Source organism: Podarcis filfolensis (genome assembly GCF_964270895.1).
Source record: "Podarcis filfolensis genome assembly, chromosome: 2".
Lineage (NCBI taxonomy): Eukaryota > Metazoa > Chordata > Lepidosauria > Squamata > Lacertidae > Podarcis > Podarcis filfolensis.
In genome coordinates, this window is record NC_139605.1 from 16,435,824 (window position 1) to 16,463,721 (window position 27,898).

A 27,898-nucleotide genomic window follows, 5' to 3' on the forward strand; every position below is an offset into this window, starting at 1 on the left:
TTTGGCCACATAAAGGTTGGCAGCTATTGTATATTGTATAGCTATTGGCTATTTGTATACGGGATTTCCTCAGACAGGGTGGGGTCACAAAGAGAGGGTGGCTCTCGCCTTCATGTCCTGATTGTGAGTTCTGCAGAAATGCCTGGGTGGCCGCTGTCGGAGCCAGAGATCTGATGGATGTCAGGCCGACCCTGCATTCTTATCCCTTGCCCCATGCTCTCCCCACAGTGATGGAAGGTGGGCCAGGAAATAAACATCACCTTTATTGATATACAGCGGCTCTGGAGCTTGAGAATGAACATGGGGTGTGTGGGGGGGGGACGGGAGCAGAATGGGGGAGAGGAGAGAGCCATCCATCCCCTCTCAGTCTGTCCATCAGGGGAAGCTGCTAACATTCATCCTCCCCAAGCAAAGCAAATAAGTTCCGGTCAGCGAACTTTCCCTTCCTAGAAGGGCCAGGCTGGCTAGGCCCGCTCTTGGGCGCCGAGTGCGGTTCTTCTTCCTCCTCGCCTTCTTCGTCTGCATCCCGGTCTTTCTCGTCATCCTCTTCTTCTCCCGAGCTGGAGATTTCGTCTTCCTCCTCCTCTTCCTCCTCCCCAGAGCTGCGCTTGCCGTCATGGCGGTGGGCCTCTTGCAAAGCGGCAATCTCAGCTGTTTCAGGGTGGTGTTCCCACATGGCTGAAGGGGAGAGAGAGAGAGGAGACTGTCAGAATCACAGGAATTGCCAAGGGTCAAAGGTCACCCAGTGAAAGCCACTAAGGTGGCAAATTTCATATTCAAGTAAAACGGTGTGGGGAACGGTCTCCTGAAAGTCTCAATTTCAGATTCCACGACTGCATATAGACATTTTATCCCAACACACATCACTTTACACTTGTTTACGCTGAACTGCATTTGCCGTTTTACCACCCATGTGCTCAGTTTGGAGAGGTCCGTTTGGAGCGCTTCATAAATCTCTGCTTGTTTATTATCATTATTTTTAATAATTATTTTATTTATTTATTAATGCAACAAAAAAGGAAAACACAAATACATAATTACACACAGGGATAACAATAAACACATTGTTTTTAACAAACTAAAAAATAAGTTGCTCTTAACACTATAGACCCAACCTCCCGTCTATTCCTTATTTCAATTTTATATTACTTATTGCCAATACACACTTTTATCATAACTTATTCTTAATATACCTTAACTCTCATGTCTAACTTGCAACTATTCCTCAAATTCCTCAAATGCTGCAACAGAATTTAAACTACTGTAATTATATTTCAAATATTCTTTGAAAACCTCCCATTTTGAAACAAATTCCTCTTTTGGTTTATTCTTTATTTTTTCTGATAGACGATCTAATTCTGCATATTCTGTCCACTTTTGTATCCATTCATGTACAGAGGGAATTTCAATACTCTTCCATTTTGCTGCGATAAGAACTGTTGCTGCCGCCGTAGCGTATAAAAATATACCCTTCATTTTTTGCGGAATATCCGAATCTGTAATTCCCAGGAGATAAGCCTCTGGTTTACCTCTAACTCCAGATCATTTACAAACAAGTTCAAAAGGGCTGTCACATGGAAGATGGAGCAAGCTTGTTTTCTCCTGCTCTGGAGAGTAGGACAGTAAGACATCTGAAGGCAATCCTGTTTAGGGAAATTTATAATGTTTGATGTTTTATAGTGTTTTTAATATTCTGTTAGGAGCTGCCCAGAGTTGTTGGGGAAACCCAGCCAGATGGGTGGGGTATAAATTGATGACGATGTTGATGATTCCTTCCAGTAGCACCTCGAGACCAACTACCGTATTTTTCGCCCTATAGGACGCACTTTTTCTCCTCCAAAAATGAAGGGGAAATGTGTGTCATCCTATGGGGTGAATGCAAGCTTTCGCTGAAGCATGGAGAGCGAGAGGGGTCTGTGCGCACCGACCCCTCTCGCTCTCCAGGCTTCAGGAAGCTATCCGCAAGCCATGGGGGAGCTGCACGACTTCGTGAAGCTCTCCCACGGCTTGGGGAGAGCTGCCTGCACCCGAAGCCTGGGGGAGCGCTGAGCTCAGTGCCCCCCCAGGCTTCGGGCTTAGTGCAGCTCTCTGCAAGCCGTGGGAGGGCTGCGCGAACAGCTTGCCTGCACCCAGAAGCTTGGGGCGCGCTGAGCTCAGCACGCCCCAAGCCCCGCGCTTCGGGCAGACATCCGCTCCCTAGGCTGCGGATAGCAGCCTGCTGTCTGGAGCGCGGGGCGCGCTGAAGCCGCGGCTGGGGGGGGGAATAATTTTTTTTCTTTTTTCCCCCCCACAAAAAAAAACAACTAGGTGCGTCCTATGGGCCGGTGCGTCCTATTGGGTGAAAAATACGGTAAGTTTGTTGTTGGTATGCGCTTTCGTGTGCATGCACACTTCTTCAGATACACGAAAGCGCATACCAACAACAAACTTCGTTGGTCTCGAAGGTGCTACTGGAAGGAATTTTTTTATTTTGTTTTGACTACAGCAGACCAGCAAGGCTACCTACCTGTAACTAGATGATGATGATGATGATGACCTGAACCAATGGATTCAAGTTACAAGAAAGGAAATTCCAATGAAACATAAGGAAGAACTTTCTGACACTAAGAACTGTTTGACAGTGGAACGGACTCCCTCGGGAGGTTGTGCACCCTCCATCACTGGAGGTTTTAAAGCAGACGTTGGATGGCCATCTGTCATGGATGCTTTTAAATTGAGATTCCTTATTGCAGACTAGATGACCCTCAGGGTCCCTTTCAACTCCACGATGCTATGAAAAGTACAGGTCCCAATGTTGAAACTTGGTGGCTTCACTTTCTCTACCTCTTCATTCAAAGAACTGCCTATTTATTCCTACTCTCTGCTTCCTGATAAAGGTAAAGGGACCCCTGACCATTAGGTCCAGTCATGACCGACTCTGGGGTTGTGGCGCTCATCTCGCTTTATTGGCCGAGGGAGCCGGCGTACAGCTTCCGGGTCATGTGGCCAGCATGACTAAGCCACTTCAGGCGAACCAGAGCAGCGCACGGAAACGCCATTTACCTTCCCGCCAGAGCGGTACCTATTTATCTACCTGCACTTTGATGTGCTTTTGAACTGCTAGGTTGGCAGGAGCAGGGACCGAGCAACGGGAGCTCACCCCGTCGTGGGGATTCGAACCGCTGACCTTCTGATCGGCAATCCTAATACTTAACCTTAATTCCTGATCCACCACAAAACCTCTTCTTCTTATCCCATGACTGTTAAGCTTATTCGGGAGTCTTTGCTGAGGCACCTTTGTCAAAAGCTTTTTTGGAAGTCCGAGTACACTATGTCAACCAGATCCCCTCTCTCTACATGCTCGTTGACATTGAATTCTAATAGGTTTGGGAGACAGGACTTTCCCTGGCATAGCTCCTGCTGACTCTGCTTCAAGTGAGGCTTTTATATGCTTGGTTATTTTATCCTTAACCACAGGTACCTTTCCTTGCAGAGTAGCCCGGAGGCCTCATGCAGACACAGAGGCGCCCGTCCACTGCCAGGCGTAGGAGGCTATTGGCTGCTCGGTAGACGTCATTGCGGGCTCCCTTGGCGGTCTTGTAGCCGCGCTTCTCAGCCCAGGCTAAAAAGAGGGTAGAGATGGTGTCAGAGTTCACAGGCGTATTGACAATGCTCAGCCTTCCTGCTAAATCAAGGGTTGCCAGCATGGACCCCACCCACCTGCATTATCCCAGACAATTGGCTGTGCTGAGTGAGGCTGGTAGTTGCTATCTGTGGCAGGGTTTTTCCAAACTGGGTCTCCAGCTGTTTTTGGACTACAACCCCCATCATCCCTAGCTAGCAGGACCAGTGGTCAGGGATGATGGGAGTTGTAGTCAAAAAACAGCTGGCGACCCAAGTTTGGGAAACCCTGGTCTACAACATCTGGGTTGGCTACCCTGTGCTAAATGGCAGCGCCATGCTCTCGCTGCACCCTCGTTTACCCTTTTACCTTCGCAGACATCCCAGGCGCACCACGGGGGCTCAGGTTTCCCATGTTCAGCATCCGGATGTTTCAGCTTGAGCAAGGCTTGGACTGGAATTCGGCTGGCCAGGAACCCCACAGAAGTGTAGGGCTCCTGGATCTGGGAAATAGGGTAGATGCCAGCCAGGATCTAAAAATGAGAGCACAAGGGCACACCTGTTACAGGGCTTGCAGATCCCATGTATTACTCCGTGGAAGCAGATTAAGACACAAGAGATTTCCTTTCAACCAATGTGAGACCAACCAGACTTTTGAGTTCTGCTCCCCCTGCTGAAGAAACAACACAAATACCACCTCCCACCTTGTTCAACCTCACGCCCTCTCCCCCAAAGTCCCAGCAATAAATCCCTCCCAGATCTCCTGTCTCCTCCTCTCCTCTCCTACTTCACAAACTTACCTGCTGTTTTCTGTCCACAAGGGAGGGGAAGATGAGCCCAGGGCAGTCGCACAGCTTGACTGTGGGCGTCAGGAAGTAGGTCTGGAAGTACTTGGTGTGGCCTGGAGTGCGGGAGACGCTCACCACCTTGCGGCCCACCAAGCCATTTATGAGCGAGGACTTGCCCACGTTGGGAAAGCCTGTGAGGGAGGAAGAGGTATTGGAGGTCTTCAAGCAGAGGCTGGGCAATTGTATGTTGTGGATGCTCTGGTCATGGATGTTCTCTGAGGTCTACCTCCAAATGTATTTATGCTGCACCACTGGTGCATGTGGGGCCTCACAGTGAGGCAAGTCCTCACTCCCAATGAGCTTTAAAATCTAAACATCTTCAAGCTGAGCCTGGAAGTCATTTGTTGGGGATGCTCTAGCCCTGCATTAGATACCCTACAAGGTCCACTGGTTTATTTATGCTGCGCCCTTGCTGCCTATGGGGCCTCAAGGAAAGGCAACGCAGGTGGGTCCTCACTCCCAATGAGCTTTAAAATCCAAAACAGGCAAGTGGGGAAACAGAGCGGGGGAGAGGGAGAGGGAGGAGAGGTAAGGAAAGGATGGAAGGAACGTGGGCAGATACCACTGCATTTGCCTAAAGCAGCCTTTCTCAACCTGTGGGTCCCCAGATGTTGTTGAACTACAACTCCCATCACCCCTAGCTAGCAAGGCCAGAGCTCAGGGATGATGGGAGTTGTAGTCCAACAACATCTGGGGACCCACAGGTTGAGAACCGCAGGCCTAAATGTTGGCTGCAGTGACAAATGAGGACTATGAGGATAAACCAAACCAAAGACCATACATAAAAGGAGGGTTTAGAGGAGGGATTTGAAGGAAGGGAGAACTGTGTCATCAGGTTCCCATTCAGGAAGGCTGATCCATACATAATATAAAGAGCAGCAAATGAGGCAATCATTTAATAAAGCTTATTTCTTAAGCAAGTACAGTGGTACCTCGGGTCAAGAACTCAATTCGTTCTGGAGGTCCGTTCTTAACCTGAAACTTCTTAACCTGAGGTACCACTTTAGCTAATGGGGCCTCCCGCTACTGCTGTGCAATTTCTGTTCTCATCCTGAAGCAAAGTTCTTAACCCGAGGTACTATTTCTGGGTTAGCAGAGTCTGTAACCTGAAGCGTCTGTAACCCGAGGTACCACTGTACTGATATAACCATTGCGGCCCAACTTAAGAGTCAACACTCAACAGTTTCTAGCTGGATGTCTTTGTCCACCTGACCAGAGGGCGCACTCACCTACACAGCCCACTGTCAGGATTCCATCCTTATAGATTTCCTGGGAGAAGCCCCCGGCTTCCATGGCCACATCCGTCTGATGCTCCACTAGTACAGCTGCGCTTTCGTCGTCGTCGTCCTCTTCCTCCGAGTCTTCAAGCGGCAGGCGAGAGGTAGCTGCATCCCGCTCGATTTTCTCCTTCCAGCTGCTCAGGTCCACTGGAGAAAAGAGGAAAGAGATGCCAAAAAAGACCCACAACAAGCAGTGGTGCAAACAGCACCACACGACCCGTTTTGGAATCTAAGGCTGAAATCCAATGCACAAATCCAAGCACAGGTGAAATTATGTGGAGCTTACTACCGCTTGAAAGAGAAGGAAAACTGGGCTGCACAAATATCGTATCAGAACTTTGTTGGGACTGTGTTACTCTCAATGCCTAGATTAGCTGGAGGGAACCTTAGAGCAGACACAAGCCTGGTCCATGTGCTATGTTAGTCATGGGTTAGTGTGAACACATAAGTACATGGGTGGTGCTGTGGTCTAAACCACTGAGCCTCTTGGGCTTGCTGATTGGAAGGTCAGCAGTTCGGATCCCTGAGACAGGGTGAGCTCCTGTTGCTCAGTCCCAGCTCCTGCCAACCTAGCAGTTCCAAAGCACACCAGTGCAAGTAGATAAATAGGTACCACTGTGACGGAAGATAAACGGTTTCCGTCACAGTGTCCCGTTGCGCAAGCAGCAGTTTAGTCATGCTGGCCACATGACCTAGAAAGCTGTCTGTGGACAAATGCCGGCTCCCTCGAACTGAAAGCCCCATAGTCGTCTTTGACTGGACTTAACCTTTACCCTTTTACCTTCCCAGAGGGAAGATCATGGCTACTTTGCTCCTGCTCTAGTCCTGACCCTGCTGCACTGCTGTAAGCTAAGCCATGGTTTGGTAAACAAGGTTTGCTCTTGGTTTACAGGCCTGTGGTTTGTCTCAAAGAAACAAACCATGAGCAGAGGTTCAGATGTCACAGTAAACCAAACCGTGGCTTAACTCATGGTAGGACAGCAGCAGCAGCAGCAGCAGCAGCAGCAGAGGTGGAACAAAGCAGCCACGATCTCTCCAGGAGCCTTCACCTTCATGCTCAGCCATGCTTTGGCTCAGTGCTACATACAAACTGAGGCACAGAGTGCCTCTCCTTTATTTCTGAGGTTCCATTCGCCTGGGCTAAAGAGGCTTCAGGATCAGAAAATGTGGCTTATAAGCAGGATTGAGTTCTGGGCGCTTTCCTTGTTTAAAGAACAAACAACAGGTGCTGACCTCCAGAAGAATTTTAGCCCTGGAGTAAAACAAACTCCGAAGGGGTAAGCCAAGAGCTCAGAGTGACGCATGCAAACTCACCTCTTCCAGCCACGATGCTCTCGCAAGCGCTCAGCAGCTGATCGGGCCCCATGGCTCTGCTCCAGCCCTTTCGACGCTTCCGGCGTTTCTTAAACACTGACAAGAGAGAAAACCCAGAAAATCAAGTCCTGGGAGCCAAGATTTCACCCAGCAGGGAAGTAAAGGGTGTGAGTCAATGCACCTCTTCCTAAAAAAGTAGTTGGATCTAAAGATTCAGAAAAAGGGAGGCAGGCAACCAAAGCAGCATCTTTGACTTCCATGCAGTTTAGGAAGGCATGGAAGTCAAAGGGGGTGTTTACATGTTGACTTATTGCTTTGAAAAAACAGATCTTTAATTTCTGCGTTTTATCTTTTGAGTTCTTTTCTATCTCTTTCTTCTGATTGTTTTCACTTGTTTTCTCTCTCTCCTTTTCTTTTCTCCTCCTTTCCTTTTTCTCCTCTTCTCTATGTTTTTGATTTCATTTACATTTACGTTGGATTAAAAAATTATCTATTTGGTATCAGTTTTGTATCTCTTCTTTATAAACGCTAATGCAATTTATTGGAAAAAGAAAAAGAAAATACCAGTGCTGGGATCTTGGTCCTGTTGCGGGTAGGAAGTGAAGCAGATCACATGGATTTCGGGGAAGCGGCTCTTGAAGTAGTGCTTCCAGGCCACCACCAGGGATGGGGGAGCCAGGTCAATCTTGTTCAGTACCAGGATGAGGTTCCTCTTCATCTGCTTAGTCACAAAGTCATAGAGGGCTGGGGAGAAGTTGATGACCTGGGCAGAAAGTGTTGGGGAAGGGAGAACCAAATTAAGTGAGAGGTCTCGCAGAGTGAGAGCTAAGAATACGTATTTCTTCCTTCTTTCTCCTCTGTGATATAGATGTGATTAGAATGTAAAGGTAAAGGTCCCCTGGATGGTTATGTCCAGTCAAAGGTGACTATGGGGTTGCAGCGCTCATCTCGCTTTCAGGCCAAAGGAGCCAGTGTTTGTCCACAGACAGCTTTCCGGATCATGTGGCCAGCAAGACTAAACTGCTTCTTGCACAACAGGACACTTTGGCGGAAACCAGAGCGCACAGACACACTGTTTACCTTCCTGCTGCAGCAGTACCTATTTATCTACTTGCACTGGTGTGCTTTCGAGCTGCTAGGTTGGCAGGAGCTGGGACAGAGCAACGGGAGCTCACCCTGTCTCAGGGATTCGAAACGCCAACCGTCCGAACGGCAAGCCCAAGAGGCTCAGTGGTTTAGCCCACAGGTGGCAAGATGCTTTTGGCCCAGAGATGGAAAGATGACAAGGTCCCTACCAGAGTGGAATGGCAGACTTAAGTTGATGGACTATGCAGAGATGGCAAAAATGACCAGGAAAATCAGAAACCAGGAAGACCAAAATGTTAACAAAGAATGGGGGAGATTTATTTGGGAGTTACCACTGTAAACAATTGAACTCAAATAAACACTTGTAATGTAACAAGGACTTTGGAAGTAACGAACGATCAAATAATTGGAATGACTTAGAATATGCAGTAGAAAATGACAAGTACGGAACCCATGGAGGGAAGTCTAAAGATTCGAGAGAATCTTGTGTTTGTTTGTTTTATCTGTGATTCTGAAAGTAAATTTTAATTTGTAAAACCAAATAAAAATTAATATTAAAAAAACAGAATGTAGTGGCAGGTGGGGGTGACTTTATACAAAATGCCATTCCACATTGTCATGGAAGACACTGCCCCCAGGACCCAGAGCATGTGGCTCCTGAAGGATTTCCCCATTTTATTCTTAAGTGGCTCTTAGCTAGGAATTCGCATTAAACTGCTACCCTAGGACCACCCTAGGGGCGTGTAGAAAAATACTTTTTCGGGGGGAGGCTGCACCCTATGGACTCAGCCCTAGAAATTGTCCTCCTGTTTAGCTAGTTAAATCGCATTAAAGGATCTGAGAAACCAAGTCAAAGGTCTGCGCAAACAAGGTCTATTGAGAACGAGCCACCAGTCATCAACAGAACCACAAAATGTCCTTACTGGGTGCCGTATGTCTGTAATGAGCAACACAATGTCGGACATCTCCAGGACACGCCACAGCTGCCTCCATGTCTACAAGAGAAACCAGGAGATTAGAAAAAGGCCTGTGTAAGATTACACTAGGCCTAAGCGGATTGAAAGGACCCCTTTGAACCTGGGTCACAATGCTCGAAATCAAATTGGAGTCAGGAGTGGTATCCCAGCAATCACAACTCCCCAAGGCTTAATTGGCACTTTGGAGCAGAATCAGCAAACGTCACTGTGTTTACACTGCACCAAAAACCCAAGAAAGAAAGAAAGAAAATGAAAAAATGAAAGCACATAGGAAAAAGCATGAAAGCCGTGTGTTAGAGTGTCATGTGTGAAAATCGCACACGTTGTCTCACTGGTTGCACGAATCCTGGGGAGCTGCTGTCAACTGCATCCTTTTCATTGCTTGTACACCCAGTGAAATATGCACATGTGCAATTGCCACATGGTTCTCGTGCTATTTTCTGCACAATAGCATTTCCTGTTTAGAAACAGCATAATATGTGAAGCGAATATCCATGGAAACAGAATTAGGCGTTAACTAGTATTAATAGTTTCTTAAAGGACTGGAGGCAAAGGAAACAGTGCTGGTTCATAAGGCGGGGGAATCCAAAATCTGCAGTTGGGCGCGATACCTTTATAAGGGCCAATGTAAATGTCATAAAATAGTGAGCAAACTTTCACATTCTCCAGGACTCTGTTTGTTGAACTGAACATTAAGCAAAAAAGGGATGGGGGAGAGAGAGAAAGGAGCTGGTTTGATGATCTAGCTACAACCTGCATTTAGTCACAGCTTTTTGATAGAGTGTATGAGACAGCACACCAAATTGGATTAGGCTGGATCAGGTCTCAAGTTACACCGGGGGCTGCAGAGACAAAGGCCACATTCACACCATACATTTACAGCACTACAATACTGCTTTAAACAGTCTTGACTTCTGCCAAAGAATTCTGGGAGCTGTAGTTTGCTAAGGTTGCTGGGAGTTGGTAGGAGACCCCACTATTCCCCTCACATAGAGTTACAATTTCCAGAGTGGCTTATGACAACCAGTCCCTCTTCAGAGGGAACTCTGGGAATTGTAGCTCTGTGAGGGGAATATATTGGGGTATCTCAACAACTCTCAGCACCCTTAACAAACTGCAGCCCCCAGAATTCCTTGGGGAGAGGCCATGACAGGTTAAAGTGGTATTGTTGTGTTTTAAAGGCATGGCGTGAATGTGGCTAAAGAAACACAACTCTTTGTCGCCCCAGCTCTTGCCCCAAAATAGCTGAAACCCATAACCATACAAGCAAAGTTAATTACACAAGACAGCCAGTTACAAATCCTTTTTTGACACTGACTCTGGCTGCATGAAAGGAATGGACTGGTGGAAAAGATCACCCCACTCAGCTCCAATACAGCTGAACCATTCAGCCTGAGTTTCCTCTTAAGGCTTTTAAAGGCTCACCTCCAAATTGTGCTCAAAGTAGCTCAGCTGGCTTGGTGGGAATGTACTGTAGATATTCTCGAGATATTCCCGAAAACACTTCTCCTCTCGGGCTAAGAGCTGGTCCTTGGTCATCTGATAATTCCAGGGCGGGCGTTTTGGAAAATCCAGTGCTGAGAAAGGTTAAGGATCAGTTGGAAGATATAGCCAATGTCTTGCGAGAGGCAGGAGAGAAGTTCTAAGGGGGAAAGCTACATCTTGCATCAAGAAGCTTCCCTGATCACTCCAACTCCCATCGATGCTTTTCACTGATGGCTACCATTTGGACAATCCGAGAAATATAAAGCCTTTCAGAAAGCCAGGACAAGGCTGACATAATGATAAGAACGGGAACATAAAAACTGAATTGAGCAGAGGCTTACTGAACCGATGGAACGTGGGCAACATGGCAAGTTGGCAGGCCATTAAGGAGTTTTAAACTTGCATGCAGTCACATTAATGTTATATATATATCAAACCAGGGCTGCCATAAGTCCGGAATTTCCTGGACATATCTGGGATTCATCCATCAACAATAGCATCCGGGTGGAATTTTCAGAAATCGGTTTAAATGTCCGGGAAAATCCAGTGTGTATTGCAGCCCATATCGGAAGTGTTGATTTTTTTGCGAATTCCATAAAAAAATAGCTCAAAAACTTATTTTTTGGAGATTTAAGCAAATAAAGCTCAACAACTTTGGCAAAAAAAAAAATGGCAACCCTTTATCAACCTATTGTTTAGTGATACGGGGAACTTTCATACTCAATTCCCTTTTTTCCTATTGGGCCCATTTTTAGACCACCTGCATATGGTGCTTCCATAGGGCAAAACTGTCTGCTGCCTCCAGAGGCCAGGAGGGGTAGTGCTTTACAGACAGAGGGAGGAAATCTTCTTTAGCATTTTCCTCTATCAGCCGAGACTCCCCAGGAATGCCTTAGCCAGATCCCCTTTGCTCACCTGAACCAGTTTTATAAACGTCTTCTATGTCCACCTCTGTCTCAACTTCTGGAGCAGGCTCCAAGATCTTCTCTCGGGCAATCTTTTTCCTCCGCTCCACCTCCTCTCTACTCTCCCGGTCAAAGTGCAGCCGGTATCTGTCAGGCAGGGGGAAAGAAGCGAAAGCAGGAAAGATCAGGCAGGAGATAAAAGAGAGGGGCCATCCTTGGCTGAAATTCGCTGCCCAGCTTCCCACCCGAGGCCCAGAACCGGGCACGTCTTGCTCAGTTTCAGGATTGCAGTGATTTAAGCAATACACGAAGGACCTTACGGTCTTCAAACAAAAACCTATTGGAGGTCCCGGGCGACAGAGAGGTTAGGCTGGCCTCAACCAGAGCCAGGGCTTTTTCGGCTGTGGCTCCAATCTGGTGGAACGCTCTGTCACAAGAGACTAGGGCCTTGCAGGACTTGACATCTTTCTGCAGAGCCTGCAAGACAGAGCTGTTCCACCAGGCCTTTGGCCAAGGCACAGCCTGACCTCCTCCTTTGGCAATCCTCACAGAACTCTAGCCCAACGGTTGCCAGTAACCTGATTTGAACTGATTTTATAATGAAATGATTTTAGAATGTTCTATCATTTTGCTGTTGTTAGCCGCTCTGAGCCCGGCTTCAGCTGGGATATAAATAAATTTTTATTATTATTTTATTAATACATCCGAAAGGAGGCCCAGGTTACTTGCCACATGAAAAAGCTGCAGCAAAGTATGTTGGAAATGCAAATAAAAAGAAGGCACGTTCTACCACATGTGGTGGACGTGCAAGGTAACAAAAGCATTCTGGGAAATGATGTATAATGAGTTGGGGAAAAACGTTTAAAATAACATTTGTGGAAAAATCAGAGGCATTTTTGATAGGCATTATAGGTACAGAGATTCCAAAAGAGCAGAAAAGACTATTTATGTTTGCGACGACAGCAGCAAGAATACTACTGGCCCAGAATGGGAAAGAAGACAAAGTTCCAACCAGAGAAGAATGGCTGATGAAGATGAGGGACTATGCCGAAATGGCGAAACTGAGTGGGAGAATCAGAGACCAGGACAAGAAGTTTAGGAGAGAATGTGAAAAGTTTATAGGTTACCTAAGAGAACATTGTAAACAGTTAAAAACTTTCGCAGGATTAGAATACTTGTAAAAGACAAAATAGAATGGAAAAGTTAAAAATAGATATAACAAATGGGGGGGGGGATAGGATAAGTGGAATAAAAAGGGATGGATAATGGAAACCAGAGAAGGGCGGAGGGAAGTCAAGGGATTCTGAGAATCCTGAAAGAAAAGGCCATTGATATGTTTAAATGGAAATTTGTTATGTAAAACTTAATTAAAAATATTTACATCAAAAAAGCTGCAGCAAAGGATTGGACCCCAATATTCTCTCCCTGTTTCAGGAAAAGCCAGCAGTAATGATGTCCAGCAGCTTGGATGGCTTTAAAAGATTAGATGGATTCATGGAACATAAAGTGATTAATGGCTACAAACCAGAGTTGGTTGTGTTTTGAATCCCAGTTGCTAGAAATTGTAAAATGTGGCGAGCCTCTTGTGCTCAGATTCTGCTTGTGGGCTCTCCATAGGCATTTGGTTGGCCTCTGTGAGAACACGATGCTGGACCAGAAGCAGCCATTGGCCTGATCCAGCATCTTCTTCTTGTCTACTTCCACAAAGGCCAGAATATACCATATTTTTCACTCTATAGGACATACTTTTTCCCCTCCAAAAATTAAGGGGAAATGTGTGTGCGTCCTATGGAGCGAATGCAGGCTCCTTGGCTTCAGTGATAGCAACGCGAAGCCTCCGAAGCGCAGAGGGAACCCTCCCTCCGCGCTCTGGAGGCTTCGCGTTGCTTTCGCTGAAGCCTGCTTTCGCTGAAGCCTGGTCGCACCGACCCCTCTCATTCTCCAGGCTTCAGGGATAGTCGCCTGAAGCCTGCGGAGTGCAGCGCGAGTTCCCGCTGTGCTCCGCAGGCTTCAGGTTCCTTATGCTGAAGCCAGGAAAGCAAGACTCTCCTGGATTCAGCAGAGAGGGAGAGCTGCGCAGTGCCCCTTCAGCCAAGCGGGAGGAGAAATGGAAGGGGCTTCGTTTCTCCTGCCGCTTCGCTGTAGGGGCGCTGAGCAGAGAGGGGGAGATTTTTTTTTTCTTGTTCTCCCCCTCTAAAGCAAGGTGTGTCCTATGGTCCGGTGCGTCCTATGGAGCGAAAAATGTCTATAGCCTCTGTCTCAGTCTGTGACACAGACTCACACTATGGGGATTGCCTGGCATCAAATGTTATCATCCCTTAGGTGCAATGTTAAGACAGGTATTTTAATACTTTGTAGTTTAAAACAGCACTGGAGGATGCTACATTAAAAACAAACAAAAACTTTTTTATTTTGCTGTTTCAATTGCTCTTTACTTTGTGTATTGTGCCAAGTATGTTATTATTTTTTCCCATCATTTTTAACAGGTTTATTGTCTATTGCATTAATGTTTTTTATTTAAATGATATTGTAAACTACCCTGGGGCTAATAATAATAATAATAATAATAATAATAATAATAATAATAATAAATTTTATTTATACCCCGCCCTCCCCAGCCAAGACCAGGATCAGGGCAGCTAACACCAGCTTTAAAAACAATTGATTAAAATACAACTAAAACACAACATTAAAATGCAGCCTCATTTCAGTAGAAACTCAAATCAAAAACTTTTTGGGGATGAAAACGTCAAATCTTCACCAAGGCCAACTATCCAGACAAATATATTACAAAGGGTGGTACCACAAATACCTGAAATCAGAGGCAGGGCCTCCTCAGCCCATTTGGCCTGCCAGGCCACTTTGCCAAACCACACCCCACTTGCCAATCACCTGATATCAGGTGTGGGCAGTTAAGAAGGCAACTGGGCTAAGACAAAAGGGGCCTTCTGAAGCAACACACACAGAGTGCTTCTGAAGTCCCAAAAATTGGAGACTTCAGAGCACAGTGCAGAGCTCTTTGAAAGCCCCTGCGTGATGCTTTGAAGTCCCAACTTCAACGGACAGGCAGCGTCGTGCAAGGCTGTTTGCGAGGGTCTTATGAAGAGCATTTCAAAGTTCCCAACATTCAGCTGACTGTCGGGGCTTCCAAATGCCATGTCACCATAGCATCTGGTGATAGCCTTTCCCACCAGTCACAGCAGGTAAGAGAGATAAGGATCTGGCCTGCTGGCTGGATCCGCCTTTTCTGCCTCTTACCTTATCAGCTTTTCTCAACCTGTGGGTCCCCAGATGTTTTGGGACTACAACTCCCATCACCCCCTAGCTAGCAAGGCCAGAGCTCAGGGGTGATGGGAGTTGTAGTCCAACAACATCTGGGGACCCACAGGTTGAGAACCACTGCAAGGCTTAAATGAAAGAAAACAATAACAAACAATAGTGGCAACATGGATGCCCTTGCTACTGGCGACCTGTTCCATTCATTCATATTTGTCCCTTCCCCCAGTTAGTTGAGAAGGGATTTTGCGGGCTTCTAAAGTCTCACTCCATCCTTGTACTGGCCAAGTTTTTGCAGGGATGTTTATCTTCAGGGATGAAATTACACCACATGCCTTAAGGGTATTCTCTCAGCCTACCTCATAGGGCCAGGTGGAAAAGAGATATGGGTTATGAAATAAGAGTGCAATAAAAGTGCAATAAAAGAGCCTGCCTCACATCAAGTTGGATCACTGATCCATGAGGCCCAGTAAGGCCTCCTCTGACTGGAGCTGTTCTCTAACAAGGAACATGGGTGGCTGTGATCAAGGACCACAATGGCTATGTTCTCCCGCTGAATGCCAGATGCTGGAATTCACAAGTGGGGCAATGGCAGGGGTTAAACCCGAGACTTTCACCGTGCAAGACACACATTCTAGCAACAAGCTGCAGACTCCTTTGAGTGCCTAGGTTTTATTTCCATGGAATATATACAAAAAAAGAGAGAGAAAAATCCAAGTCTGGTGGTGGGAAACTGTAGACAGAACTCTCTGCTCCAGGAGGAAAGCTAATGTTCATCAGAACACAAGCCAATAGTGTCGCATGCTCACGTGAACATTGTGACTTACTTTTGCACGCATGCTTTAACGTACATTCACCCCACAGGAGGAGGGTTATGTGGTGATACTGACAGCTCTTCCCTGTTCTGCCTTCTAAAGGAGAACTTGTCCTTTGCTCTATGTTGCACTCAGAGGCACAACAGGAAATGGTGGAGCATGGCCTATTTTGGTAATGTTCACGAGTCGGGAGAAATGTTTCCTACATCCTCCTCACGTGCAAGTCTCTTACTAAGAAGAGTACAGGCGTTAAAAGCACGTTGCTGACTTCTTAAATGTTCGCGTGCACGTGTGAGGGAAAGGGATTTCTGCCGTGAAGATGTCAGAGCAGCAGAATCACAATTTTGAAAGCAGGTCCCTGAGCATATCAGGGACAGAGCATATCAGGGCGGCCTGTTCAGCTGAAGGGAATTCAAAGGAAGGACAAGAATGGAGGACTCACTGTCTCACATGCAGCAAAATTATCACACCTAAGCTAAGAACAACCAACACATCTGGCCACAAAAGTTGCACTTTCATCGAGTAGGCCCAGACCATTAACCAACGTCCATGAGAAAAAGAATTTGCCAAATAAGGAAATAAATGGGTTAGAGGAGGCATGGGGAACTTATGGTCCTCCAGATATCAGTGGACTACAAATCCCATCACCCCTAGATGGGATTGATGGGAATGGAAGTCCAACCACATCTGGAGGATAATAGGTTTTCTGGCTCTGAATCACTCTAATCCAGGGATGATTAATTTATGGCCCTGCAGATATTGTGGGACTCCGGCTCCCATCAGTCCTGGCAACATGGCCAATGGTCAAGGGTGATGGGATTTGTAGTCCAATGCCCCCCAGAGGCCCACAGGCCTTTCCACCACTGCAAGTAGCTGGAAAGTCAGATCTATATTATGGCTGTCGAATCTCTTTAGCATAATTAAGCATGCATGTTATGGTTACGCCAGGCACACGTGTGGGCAGAAGGGCTTACCAGGAGAAAGGGGCTCCTCCAATGAGCATCAGGTGGACTCCATTGTAATTGCCCAGAATGCCTTGCAGCAACAGAGCTGCTATGGGGGGCATTGTGGTAAATACAAAGGCGGCTGCTTGGCATTCATTGGAGAGTAGGAAGAGCAGGGTCCAAGGGAGCGGTTTTAGTAGCAATTGGCTCTCAGCAGCTGCCCAAGATGTTGCCATCTTCTCAGACCAGGAGCCACATCAGCTGAGGCCATGGGGCTTAGAATTAAGCAACATATGGATGGCCACAAGTTCTCCATCCCTGAAGCAGGAGCTTTCTCCAGCATGAAGGGCACCCAAAGAGAGGCCCCTGACGAGGAACACAGGGCATCAGCAGGGTGGGATGGAAGCAGGTTTCAGCTAACTGGGTCTCAACCCATGTAGGTCCCTAAAAGCTGGGAACAAGCACTGTGAATTGGGCCCAGGCAATGGAACGGGGTCTGGGGAGCTCATGCGAGAATATGTCCCTGATGAAGAACGTATCTTAAAAGTTGTGGGGCAGCTTCAGCCACTCCCCAGATGCTTCTTCGAATCAAGCGCAGCAAAATCTCCTGCATTACCTGTTGGGATCGTAGCCATGTTCTCCCGGCTTGCGGACTTGAGGCTGCTGGTTCAGCTTGCGCACCTGCAGAGAGAACGACTCGCTGTCCGACGTGTCCGTATGGTCCTCGTGCCTGTCGTGGCTGCCACTCCGGCTGTTGGAGCTGGACCTCACGCCATCTTGAAAGCCTGGAGGGACAAGCAAAGGGGAAGTGAGCAGAGAGGCCGAGTCGTAACTCTGAAACCCCAGGGAAGGAATTCAAAGTAGCGCTAAGTAGACCACTCTGCCTGTACAAAAGCTTCTACTCTTCTGATGATGGAACCATCTCCCCTCCCATTGCTGTTCTGGGGGTTCTCCCAACCCCCTCACAATTTCTGGGAGGCACAGGGGGAATTATCGCATTTTTTCATCTAAAAGACACCTCCTATTTTGGGGGACTCAGATTTAAGAAAATGGGGGGAGATGGCCCCTAATTTTTGACATTATTTTTTATGTAAAAAACCTTGTCTTATACACAGAAAAATATGGTATACGGTATCACAATTTAAATCACTAGTCAGTAAGACTTGATTTAAATCCTTTCTTTTTTTTTTTACAGAAAGGCTCATTCTTGCTGGTATCATCTTAATATTTACAACCAGGTTTCATTTTTGGAATAATAAATTTTCAGAGTAGTTTTTACAGTTATATCAACAATGACTGATCTGGTTATACTATTAGAAATACATAGATAATTATGAAATTATTGTGAGGTTTAATAAGTTAACTGTTTATATTTGGACAACTTTTCTGCTGTACTTTATTGGAAGGAGAAAAATAATCATTTCCTTAATAACAATTTAAACAATTTATTTAACTAAAACAATAACATTATAGCATATGTATCCATGTTTGTCAACTAAGTTAAAAAAAACCTTAGACTGAGTTTTAGCACACATGAAAAACTTTAAACAAATCCTTATTTCCTGATGAACAGCCTTTGGACTGTAATGTAACTTAAACAGAAAACTATCCTTAAGAAGATTTTTTTCTCCAAAAGAATTTTATTTTAAAAATCTGATTTAGATCAAAAAATTCCGATTTAAATGAAAAAAATAATCCAATTTTTATTTATTTATTTATTTATTTTTAATATCATTGGTTTTTCTCCACCCTGGCTGAAAACCACACCAGGTGTGGGAAGCAACAGGTTCCCAGATGTTGTTGGGACTACAACTCCCATCATCCTTGACCATTGACCATGCTGGATGGGAATCATGGGAGTTGGAGTCCACCTCCTCTGATATAAACCAGAATTCCATTATCACTTGAAGAAGAGACACGAGGTTCAAAACCACCAGATACCCGTCGAAATTATAAGAGGCAGAGGGAGTGGGATTTGAGGGTCGTGTTGCAATACTGAAGGCAAATGCCTCCCAGGCAGGATTCTGCGGATGCAGCAAAAGGGGTTTAAAGTAGACAAAAACACCATCACACCTTGGGCTTTCCCCACATTTTTGGCCAGGGTGTGTACCGTAACTAAAAGCAGGGATAGGTGTTTGCAGACTTAACAGAGGGAGGTAGAACTAAAGGGATTCCAGGGCTCATTCTTACGAGGGCAAGGGAGCCTACTCGAGGGAGGAATCCAGTTCTTGAAGGCCAAAGGGGGAAGCCAAAGGAAGGAGAAAGGACAGGCCGCCGGCGCTTCTGTTATCGACTCTGAAACAACTCCTCAGCAGGAGGAGCAGAGAGGGGATTTGTCCGAAAGAGCTGCAACAGTCTTGCTGGTTGTTTCTGAGGGGATTTTGAGGCCGAGAAGGGGCTCAAAAGGCAGGAAACAGATGACTCACCCCAGGGTGGGGCCTGTAGTCTTGCTATCGACAGCTCCCAGCCCACATCTGCAAAGCTGAGCTGCGGTGTTGGCGGGCGGGCAGGATAAAGAGCCAGCCATTTTTCCAAATCATGAAACAAGAGACCCAGCCCCTAATTCGTGGAGTGGAGAACTCGACTAACAGAGAGCTCTCGCCTCAGCACTGATCATTTACATACTAAGACATATTTTGCTTTGCACATACGCTTGCATGGGATGGGTGGGCGGATTGCGGACCACCCACCGGACTAGATTCTGAAGTACAGTGGTACCTCAGGTTACATACGCTTCAGGTTATAGACTCCGCTAACTCAGAAATAGTGCTTCAGGTTAAGAACTTTGCTTCAGGATGAGAACAGAAATTGTGCTCCAGCAGCCCAGCAGCAGCAGGAGGCCCCATTAGCTAAAGTGGTGCTTCAGGTTAAGAACAATTTCAGGTTAAGAACAGACCTCTGGAACAAATTAAGTATTTAATCCAAACTACCACTGAACAACTTTCCCAGTGGCCAACTGGGCTTACTGGCTGTTAATGGTCATGCCAATGCAACAATGCCACTGCCTTCTCTTGCAGCAGCCACACCTGAGAGTATGCCTCTCCCCATATTTCCTGTTCTCAGTCCTAACGTTTTAATCTGGCCCTCAGGATGAAGGTCTTTGATCCTTGCAACGCGTTCCTGTTTTTCCTGTTTGCTTCCAAGGATAGGCTGATTTATAACCCTGCATCCAGATCCCCTACGCCAGCCAGTAGTAGGCAGATGTCAGTCCAGATCTGAGGCTCAGCAGAAGAGAACATGATTGGCATGCAAACGGTCCTCACAGTTCAATCCGCAGCATATCCCAGTGGGGAAGATAGACATTCCAGTCCAACAAGCTGGAAAGACGCTGATGGTCAGTGTAGACCAGTGTTTCCCAAACTTGGAACTCCAGCTGTTTTCAGACTACAACTCCCATCATCCCTAGCTAGTTAGCAAGACTAGCGGTCAGGGATGTTGGGAACTGTAGTGTGAAAACAGCTGGTGACCCAAGTTTGAGAAACCCTGGTGTAGACAATGGTGAGCTACATGAAACAATGGTCTGACTTGGTACAGTGGTACTTCTGGTCAAGAACTTAATTCGTTCCGAAGATCCGTTCTTAACCTGAAACTGTTCTTAAAACCTGAGGTACCACTTTAGGTAATGGGGCCTCCCACTGCTGCCGCTGCTCGATTTCTGTTCTCATCCTGAGGTAAAGTTCTTAACCTGAGGTACTACTTCTGGATTAGTGGAGTCTGTAACCTGAAGTCTCTGTAACCCGAGGTGTCTGTAACCCGAGGTACCACTGTATAAGGAAGTTTCCCATTTTTTTGGGTGGTTTAGTAAAGCAAGAAGCTCATCGTGAAGAAGGTCACCCTTCAGATATCCTGGTCCCAGTGGCTTTAATGGCCGTTACCAACATTGCAGAAAAAAATCCATGCACAATTACTTCACAGGGACATTAAAAGTTTGAAGCCTGAGTCCCTCTATCCACCACTTCAGGGCTGGGGAACATGTGTTCCTCCAGATGTTGCAGGACTACAACTCCCATCATCTCTGACCACTGGCCACACTACCTAGAGGCTGCTGGGAGTTGGAAGGAGAACTCAAGCTACCTCCCCTGCATGCACTGAACAGGCAAGGAGAAAGACTGTGATGTGGCCCTGCCTTAAAAACTGCAAACGAAGAGCACAGAAGTAAATTAATCTCACCTGAAGAACCACCATAGGACTCCCTATTTGCTTATATGTTCATGTGAGCAAAGCTACTACTATAATGCCCCAATTATGGACGGTGTGTGTGGGGAATCTAAAAGTTTTGGCCAGAAGTCAGGGAGTGGGAAACAGTGGAACCTCGGGTTGCGAACGTGATCCGTGCAGGAGGCACATTCGCAACCCGCAGTGTTGCGCACTGTCCGGGCACATGCGGGTTGCAATTTGGTATATCTGCACATGCGTGAGCGCCGAAACCCAGAAGTAACCCGTTCCGGTACTTCCGGGTTCAGAGCGGTGTGCAACCCGAAAACACGTAACCTGAAGCTTCTGTAACACAAGGTACCACTGTATATGGATTTCATTAACAGCTCCACAACTTTCCATCCATGATTTCAAGCACTGTGCAGTTATATATTTACTTCCCAAAAGCTTTGCCCGGTCGACCATTTAAGCTGAGCTTCGACATCTTGATGTGTGCAGGCAGGGTGGCTGGTGAAACGGTCATACTTCTCTAATCTAGTCACGTTTGAAAAGGTCGAATCTGGCGTGCGACAGCGATATCCCTCAGTCATCTCTAAAGTATTTAGTTTTTGATTTGACAGCAACAATGAATGCGCAAGGCTATTAAAAAGGGATTGTGATGGGAGGGGAAATATAAAGTATGAGCCTTCGCGGACGACTTGATCATCACTACTGAAAATCCGATAGAATGTATCCCAAGAGCAATAGAATGTATAAATGAATTTGGACATCTAGCTGGCTTTAAGATAAACTATAAAAAAATTAATCTATTAGTAAAAAATATGGGGAATCAAGGAAAAAGTGAGCTTCAAAAAATCTCAGGGTTGGAGATTTAAAAAAGGATGAAATATCTGGGCATATGGATGACAACAAGAAATATAGACCTATTTCAAGAAAACTACGTTAAAATATAAAAGGAGATAAAGAGAAATTTAGAAACTTGGAATAGGCTACATCTATCATTTTGCGGCCCTATCTCAACAGTAAAGATGAATATATTGCCTAGAATGATATTTCTATTCCAAACCATGCCGATTCTAGGAGGCATGGATCGTTTTAAGAAGTGGAAAAGAGATCTAGCCAGGTTTGTATGGAATGTAAAAAACCCTAGAATAAAATATAAATTACTTATTGATCTGAGAAAGAGAGGCGGATTTGACCTATCTGACCTTGCAGCAGGTCTGACCTGGTTAAAGGAGTGGATTAAGTTAAAGGATAGTGATGTGTTAGATCTGGAGGGAGTAGGCCCTCGATTTGGATGGCATGCATACCTAATAGATGAAAAGGTGAGAGTCCACAATGGTTTTATGCACCATATTATAAGGAAATCGTTGTAAAAAATATGGATGAAATATAAAGGGATCCTAGAACCCAAAACACCTTGGTGGGCCTCACCCTTAGAAATCATGACCGTAAAGAGAAAGAATATGAATAACAACTGGGCAACATATAAGGTATTACTGGAAGAGGAAAATAATAAATTGAAAGAATATAAGGAACTTAAAAAATATTTGAATGATTGGCTGCAATATTTTCAAATTAATCAGAGACTGGCAAAAGATAAACAAAAAGGATTTTAGAAAGAAATTTCAAGATTGGATGAGTACTTAAGCCAATATAAAAGTAAACGTATTTCCAAATTATATGATTTGCTCCTTGAATGGGAGGTAGAGGAGGAGCAAGTGAAGACAGTGATGGTAAAGTGGGCCCAGGATTTAGGGGAAAATATTATGATGAGCCAATGGGAACGGCTGTGGGAAAGGGATATTAAATTTACGGCGTGCTATAATTTAAGAGAGAATGTAATGAAAATGCAGTATAGATGGTATCTGACCCCGGTTAGACTGGCAAAAATGTATAAAAACTGTAGTGATGTTTGTTGGAGATGCAACAACGGGGCAGGAAGCTTTCTACACATGTGGTGGGAGTGCAAAGAGATAGTGGGATTCTGGGAAAATATTTACAACGAATTGAAAAAGATGTTTAGATTTTCATTTGGAAAAAAATCAGTATCCTTTCTCCTTGGTATGTCAGAGGAAATAAAAAGAACGGTCAGACCAATATTTATGTATGCAACTACGGAGGAAAGGTTAATTGCCAAAAATTGGAAAAGCAGCAGTGTCCTAACTAAAACAGACTGGCTATCTAAAATGATGGAATACTTCCATATTGCCGAATTAGCAGGGAGGATAAGAGGAGATCTGGTACAAAGAGTGAATAAGGAGTGGGCTATCTTTAAGGAATACATCAAAATCTATGTGGAAAAAGTAGAACTTTTGACAGATATTGAGTGAATCCAGAAAATGATTAGAGTGAAAGGAGAGTTAAGATAGAAGAAGAGTTAAAGAAATAATGAAATGTGTTTAAACTAATTGGAAAAATAAAGTAGTGTAACAAGAATGACTGAAAGTCAAGTCACTTGGTGGGTGTCCGTGTGGGGTAGGTGTGTAGGTATGTTGATATGTATACTACAGGTAGGTATAATATAGAGTAATGTAGGTATGTTTTATGCTATGAAAATAAGGTAGTGTGTTGTGTATATGTATTGTGTAAATGCAAATGTATGCGTTTTATATGTTAATAATAATAATAATATTAGCAAACAACATTCCCATCAGCGTATTCAAATAAAAGCACACACAAAAGGGATGTTGTGTAAAGCAATTCGATAATTAATACAGTTCGATACAAACTTGTATTAATAAAATAGTAATAATAATAATAATAATAAATAAAAATAATAATGGGAAACAGAGCCTAGGACTTGCCAATCAGAAGGTAGGTGGTTCAAATCCCCGCGATGGGGTGAGCTCCCTTTGCTTGGTCCCTGCTCCTGCCCACCTAGCAGTTCAAAAGCACACCAGTGCAAGTAGATAAATAGGTACCGCTCCGGCGGGAAGGTAAATGGTGTTTCCTTGCGCTGCTCTGGTTCGCCAGAAGCAGCTTAGTCATGCTGGCCACATGACCCGGAAGCTGTACGCCGGCTCCCTCGGCCAATAAAGCGAGGTGAGAGCCGCAACCCCAGAGTCGGTCACGACTGGACCTAATGGTCAGGGGTCCCTTTACCTTTACTTTAATAATTATCAGAAATGGCTGTCCAATCCTCTTTTAAAGCCATCCAAATTGGTGGCCATCACTGCCTCCTGTGGCAGGGAGTTCCATAGTTTAACGATACACTGTGCGACAGTATTCTATCTAGGAAGGGCCCTCTTCACCCAGTGCAGCAATGCAATCCCAGAAGCAGTTTCTTCCACAGTTCCAGCCCAGAAGTGAAGTGGGACTGGTTCCATTCAGTGGCGTAGCGTGGGGGGTGCAGGGGGGGCCGGCCGCACCGGGCGCAACATCTGGGGGTTAGGGTTAGGGGGCGCAAATTCATGGGTTGGGGGTGCAAATCCACGGGTTAGGGGGCGCAAATTACTTGCCTTGCCCCGGGTGCTGACAACCCACGCTACGCCACTGGTTCCATTCACTCAGCTATGGATAAACCACCCCCTGCAAACAGAATGGCTGCTTCACCCATTAACTCATCTAAGTGCCATCAGGCAAACAATGACTGTCTCATCCAAAACTTGGATCATTCTCACCAACCAACTTTACAGGGCTGCTGCAAGGATTACTAAAGACGAAATATGCAAAGGCACTTCAAAGATCCAGATTCCACTACATTAAGCGCAAGGCATTATCTTCGCTATCTAAAGGACGATGACACATGCCCACCTTCCTGTTCTGTGTCAACCGGAGCTCTCTTATCTGAGAAACCAGTGCAAAAAAAGCACCAGCTGCCATTTAATGCCCTAACGAGTTATTTTGGTCCCATTAGCACATAATTCATAACCCCCATAAAGCGTTTTCATCCCACTGCCTGTCACTGAAGCTCAGCACTTTTCTTTCGAATTGTTTCTAGTTGAGTTGGCACAGTAGCAGTTTGAGCACAGTGCATCTCTCTCTCTGTGTCACAAGAGGTGAGGCTTCCCCCCTTCCCTTATTCATATGAATCCCCCCCCCACCATAACGCAGCAACACTAGATGATGCGTAACCACCACCTTCCTCTTTTAGCTCTGCCCGCCAAAGATGCTACAGTCAACAAAAACCTTGCAGGGCGCAGGAGTACAGCTAAATAGCCTGGACCACGCTGGCTATTTTTAAATATGACCGCAACGAAAACGATCGTATTGCACTGGAATGAATGGCTTAGCGTAGCTCCAGCTATAATGGCACACCGATCGGTACTACTACCCTTTGTTTCTGCGCAAAGCTGCCCTTTATACCACATGCACCTATCACAGTCTCAAAATCCCTGTAGCTTTCCAACTGCAGAAATTGTGAATACAAGGATCTGATCCAGTAGGATGCGCATCTCCCCCCTTAATGCACCAAAGTCAATGTCCGGCGTCTTATTATGCTTTTATATCTGTTGCAAGCCGCCCAGAGTGGCTGGGGCAACCCAGTCAGATGGGTGGTGTACAACGACAATAATGGTTATAACAAAATACAACAATAACAATAATAGCTATAAAGGAAGTGGAATGGGACATGGCGCAGGCCTGAGCAATTTGTGGTCCACCACGCTGAACGGAGTTCACATCACATCTGACAGGCGCTATATGAACCTCTTGATACTGCAGATCCTGCCTGGGCCTGCAGTGAGGAGGGCTGCTAACCACCAGGCAGGCTGCATTCAGCTTGGTGGGTTGCAAGATATGCAGACCTGATGCAAACATTACAATGTAATTCTAAACACAGATACAGCCCTACTGATTTCAGTGCAAGTTAATAAGGCCAAGGTAGAACCTTGTGGCCCTCCAGATGTTGTTGGGAGACTCCAGGAGAAGAGACCTGGCTTAGCTGCAGAGGATTTGTTTCGCACGCAGAAAGTTCCATGTTCAGTTCCTCCGGTCGATTAAATCCGGGCCCCGTGGAAATTTATTTCCTGGGGTAAAACCCCAGAAAAACTTCAACCCTAAAAAAAAAGCTCAACAATTTTGGGTTTAAAATTGTAAAATGTGGCCCTCTTTGAAAAAAGTTTGGGCACCCCTGGTGTAGACAAAATTGACCTAGGAGGACCTATGGTCTGACTCCGAAGCTCTTGTCAGTCCAAGGCAGCATTAACTTCTTGACGACCACAGGTTCCACATCCCTACTTTAATGCAACCTTTTACTAATGGGTTCTTTTTTTAATAAATAAAAAATCAATATGGAAAATTACATTTGTTACTCAACTATTGAACAAAGCTAGTGATTTCCTGCTCACCCAACACTGATATTTATAACCCAAATTACATACAGTTGCATTTTAAGATTTCGTCTTACTTAATTCCATCCCCTCTAACATGTTTCTTAACAAACCACATTCGCAGTTTCCCTGCTCTTTTAGAGCTGTTGTTGCCCCTCTTCCATGTTCGCAGCAATGCGCGTGCCCATAAATGGGGAGTTGCCTGTACATTTGTATCCCACACTTTCAGGATGTTATTTGTAAATCTCTCCCCTCTTGTCCTCAAAATAACCCTGTGAGGTAGATCAGGCTGAGAGACAGACCCAAGTTCTTTGTTCTCTGTTGGCAGAGTGGAGATTTGAACCCAGCTCTCCTAGTTCAACACTCTAACTGCTAATACCACATTGGTTCACCTCCTCCCATAAACCGTACTTTTATACACAGTTACTTGGAAGTAAGTCCTACTGAATAAAGCACAGCACACTTCTGAGAAACCATGTGTAAGATCTGGCTGTGTATACCTGGAAAGGGACAAAATTGAATATGAATAGTAGAACAGATTCAATGGTTACAGCCCTAAGCCAAAATAACTGAAGGAAAGAGTTGTGTTCCGTATTTGAAAAGTGTTTCTGTCTCCCAGCTACGGGGAGGTGAGGACACAGCATTCCCAATGCACTGGAGAAGGGCAGTTTATTCCATTAAGCAGTTTAGGTGGGAGAGAAAGAGAGAACGATATAATGCCCACTGCATTGCAGATGTTGGGTGTACACAGAACTATAGCAAGCACCCCCAATGTCTTCCAAAGAGAGAATCATCCTTCAAGTGTACATCAAGAAGCCATTATCCAAAAATTGAGGGCGGCGGACCTAAAATTTTATTTTGAACACAGTTTAAAAGGTGGTTCGGAAGGAAGAGGCTAGTTCTCCCTCTTCCAAAAGGGCCTAGTTTAATATTTCATTGAAGGGAGAAGACTGGACTGCTCCACAAAAGAGTTGACAATTCCATGTACGTGCATGCAAAGGGGGGTGGGGGGGAAATGAGGCTTGTCAATTAGCATGAATTAGCAGCATGCACCCCACATGTCAGAAACCAGAGAGAGAAAGTGAACATCTCTAGACTCATCTTCCAAATTGTTTCCAGGAGGGGAGCAGCGGGGTGCTAAGTCGTGAGCTGAAAGGCCTGGCTCACTTATGCCTGCCCACCCCCGCTTTGCAAAAAGGGAGAGAGAGGGGAAAAAAGATGGAAAGGGAGAGGAAGAGAGAGGTGCTATACGTTTTCAGGAAAGAAGATTTGCTTTCTATGTAAGCGTTTCCTGCAGAAGCCAATAAATAGCCAACCCCCGATTTGTTTTAATGGAGGAGAGGTAGAGGTCACGCTTTCTCTTCCTTCCAACGCCCCCTCTAAAATGTTTCAAGGAGGAAGAGGAGGCGTGGCCTTCTGCTACCCAGATGTTTATGTGGGCGATCATGAGAACCAGATGTTGCTAATGATCGGTCCCTTCTCATTATAAAAAGGGGAGAGATGTTTGGGGGGGTAAGAGAAAGGTGAGAATACAGATGTTGAAGAGAGGGGGGATCCTCCCCACATGCAGCCCAAAGAGGGTGGGGGAATGTTACATCCTTCCAGATGTTTCAAGGCGGGGCCCCGCCCCCTCCCGCACGGCCCCGCCCCCTCCCGCGCTCACCCTGCCGCTTTCTCTCCCGTTTGTCCTGCAGCTGCTTCTTCTTCTGCTTAGCGCTGAACGGCCTCTTGCGGTGCATGTCCTATCCCGGCTGCCGTCCCCTCCTCCTCCTCCTCCTTCTGCTCCTCCACCACCAGCCCCGACGCGCGGCACCGGAGTGGGCGGGGCCAAGGGGAGAGCGCTCCTCGGCGGAGAGACGAGGGCCCAATGAGCGCCGCGCAAGGGGCGGGGTCGAAAGGGAAAGGGGCGGGGCCTCTCGAGTGAAAGAATGTGGGGCCAT

General features: G+C 45.9%; 1 protein-coding gene across 1 annotated transcript; it reads right to left on the reverse strand.

Moving 5' to 3' along the window:
- Window positions 1-243: 243 nt before the first annotated feature.
- On the reverse strand, window positions 244-27,803 carry GNL1 (G protein nucleolar 1 (putative)). The gene is made up of 12 exons (XM_083601305.1): window positions 27,622-27,803; window positions 17,147-17,315; window positions 11,506-11,642; window positions 10,531-10,682; window positions 9,052-9,123; window positions 7,607-7,805; window positions 7,043-7,138; window positions 5,678-5,875; window positions 4,401-4,579; window positions 3,971-4,133; window positions 3,461-3,601; window positions 244-678 (listed from the first exon to the last, which is right to left on the reverse strand). The coding sequence occupies exons 1-12, from the start codon at window positions 27,695-27,697 to the stop codon at window positions 389-391; spliced, it is 1,872 nt and encodes a 623-aa protein (XP_083457431.1). The 5' UTR covers window positions 27,698-27,803; the 3' UTR covers window positions 244-388.
- Window positions 27,804-27,898: the final 95 nt, after the last annotated feature.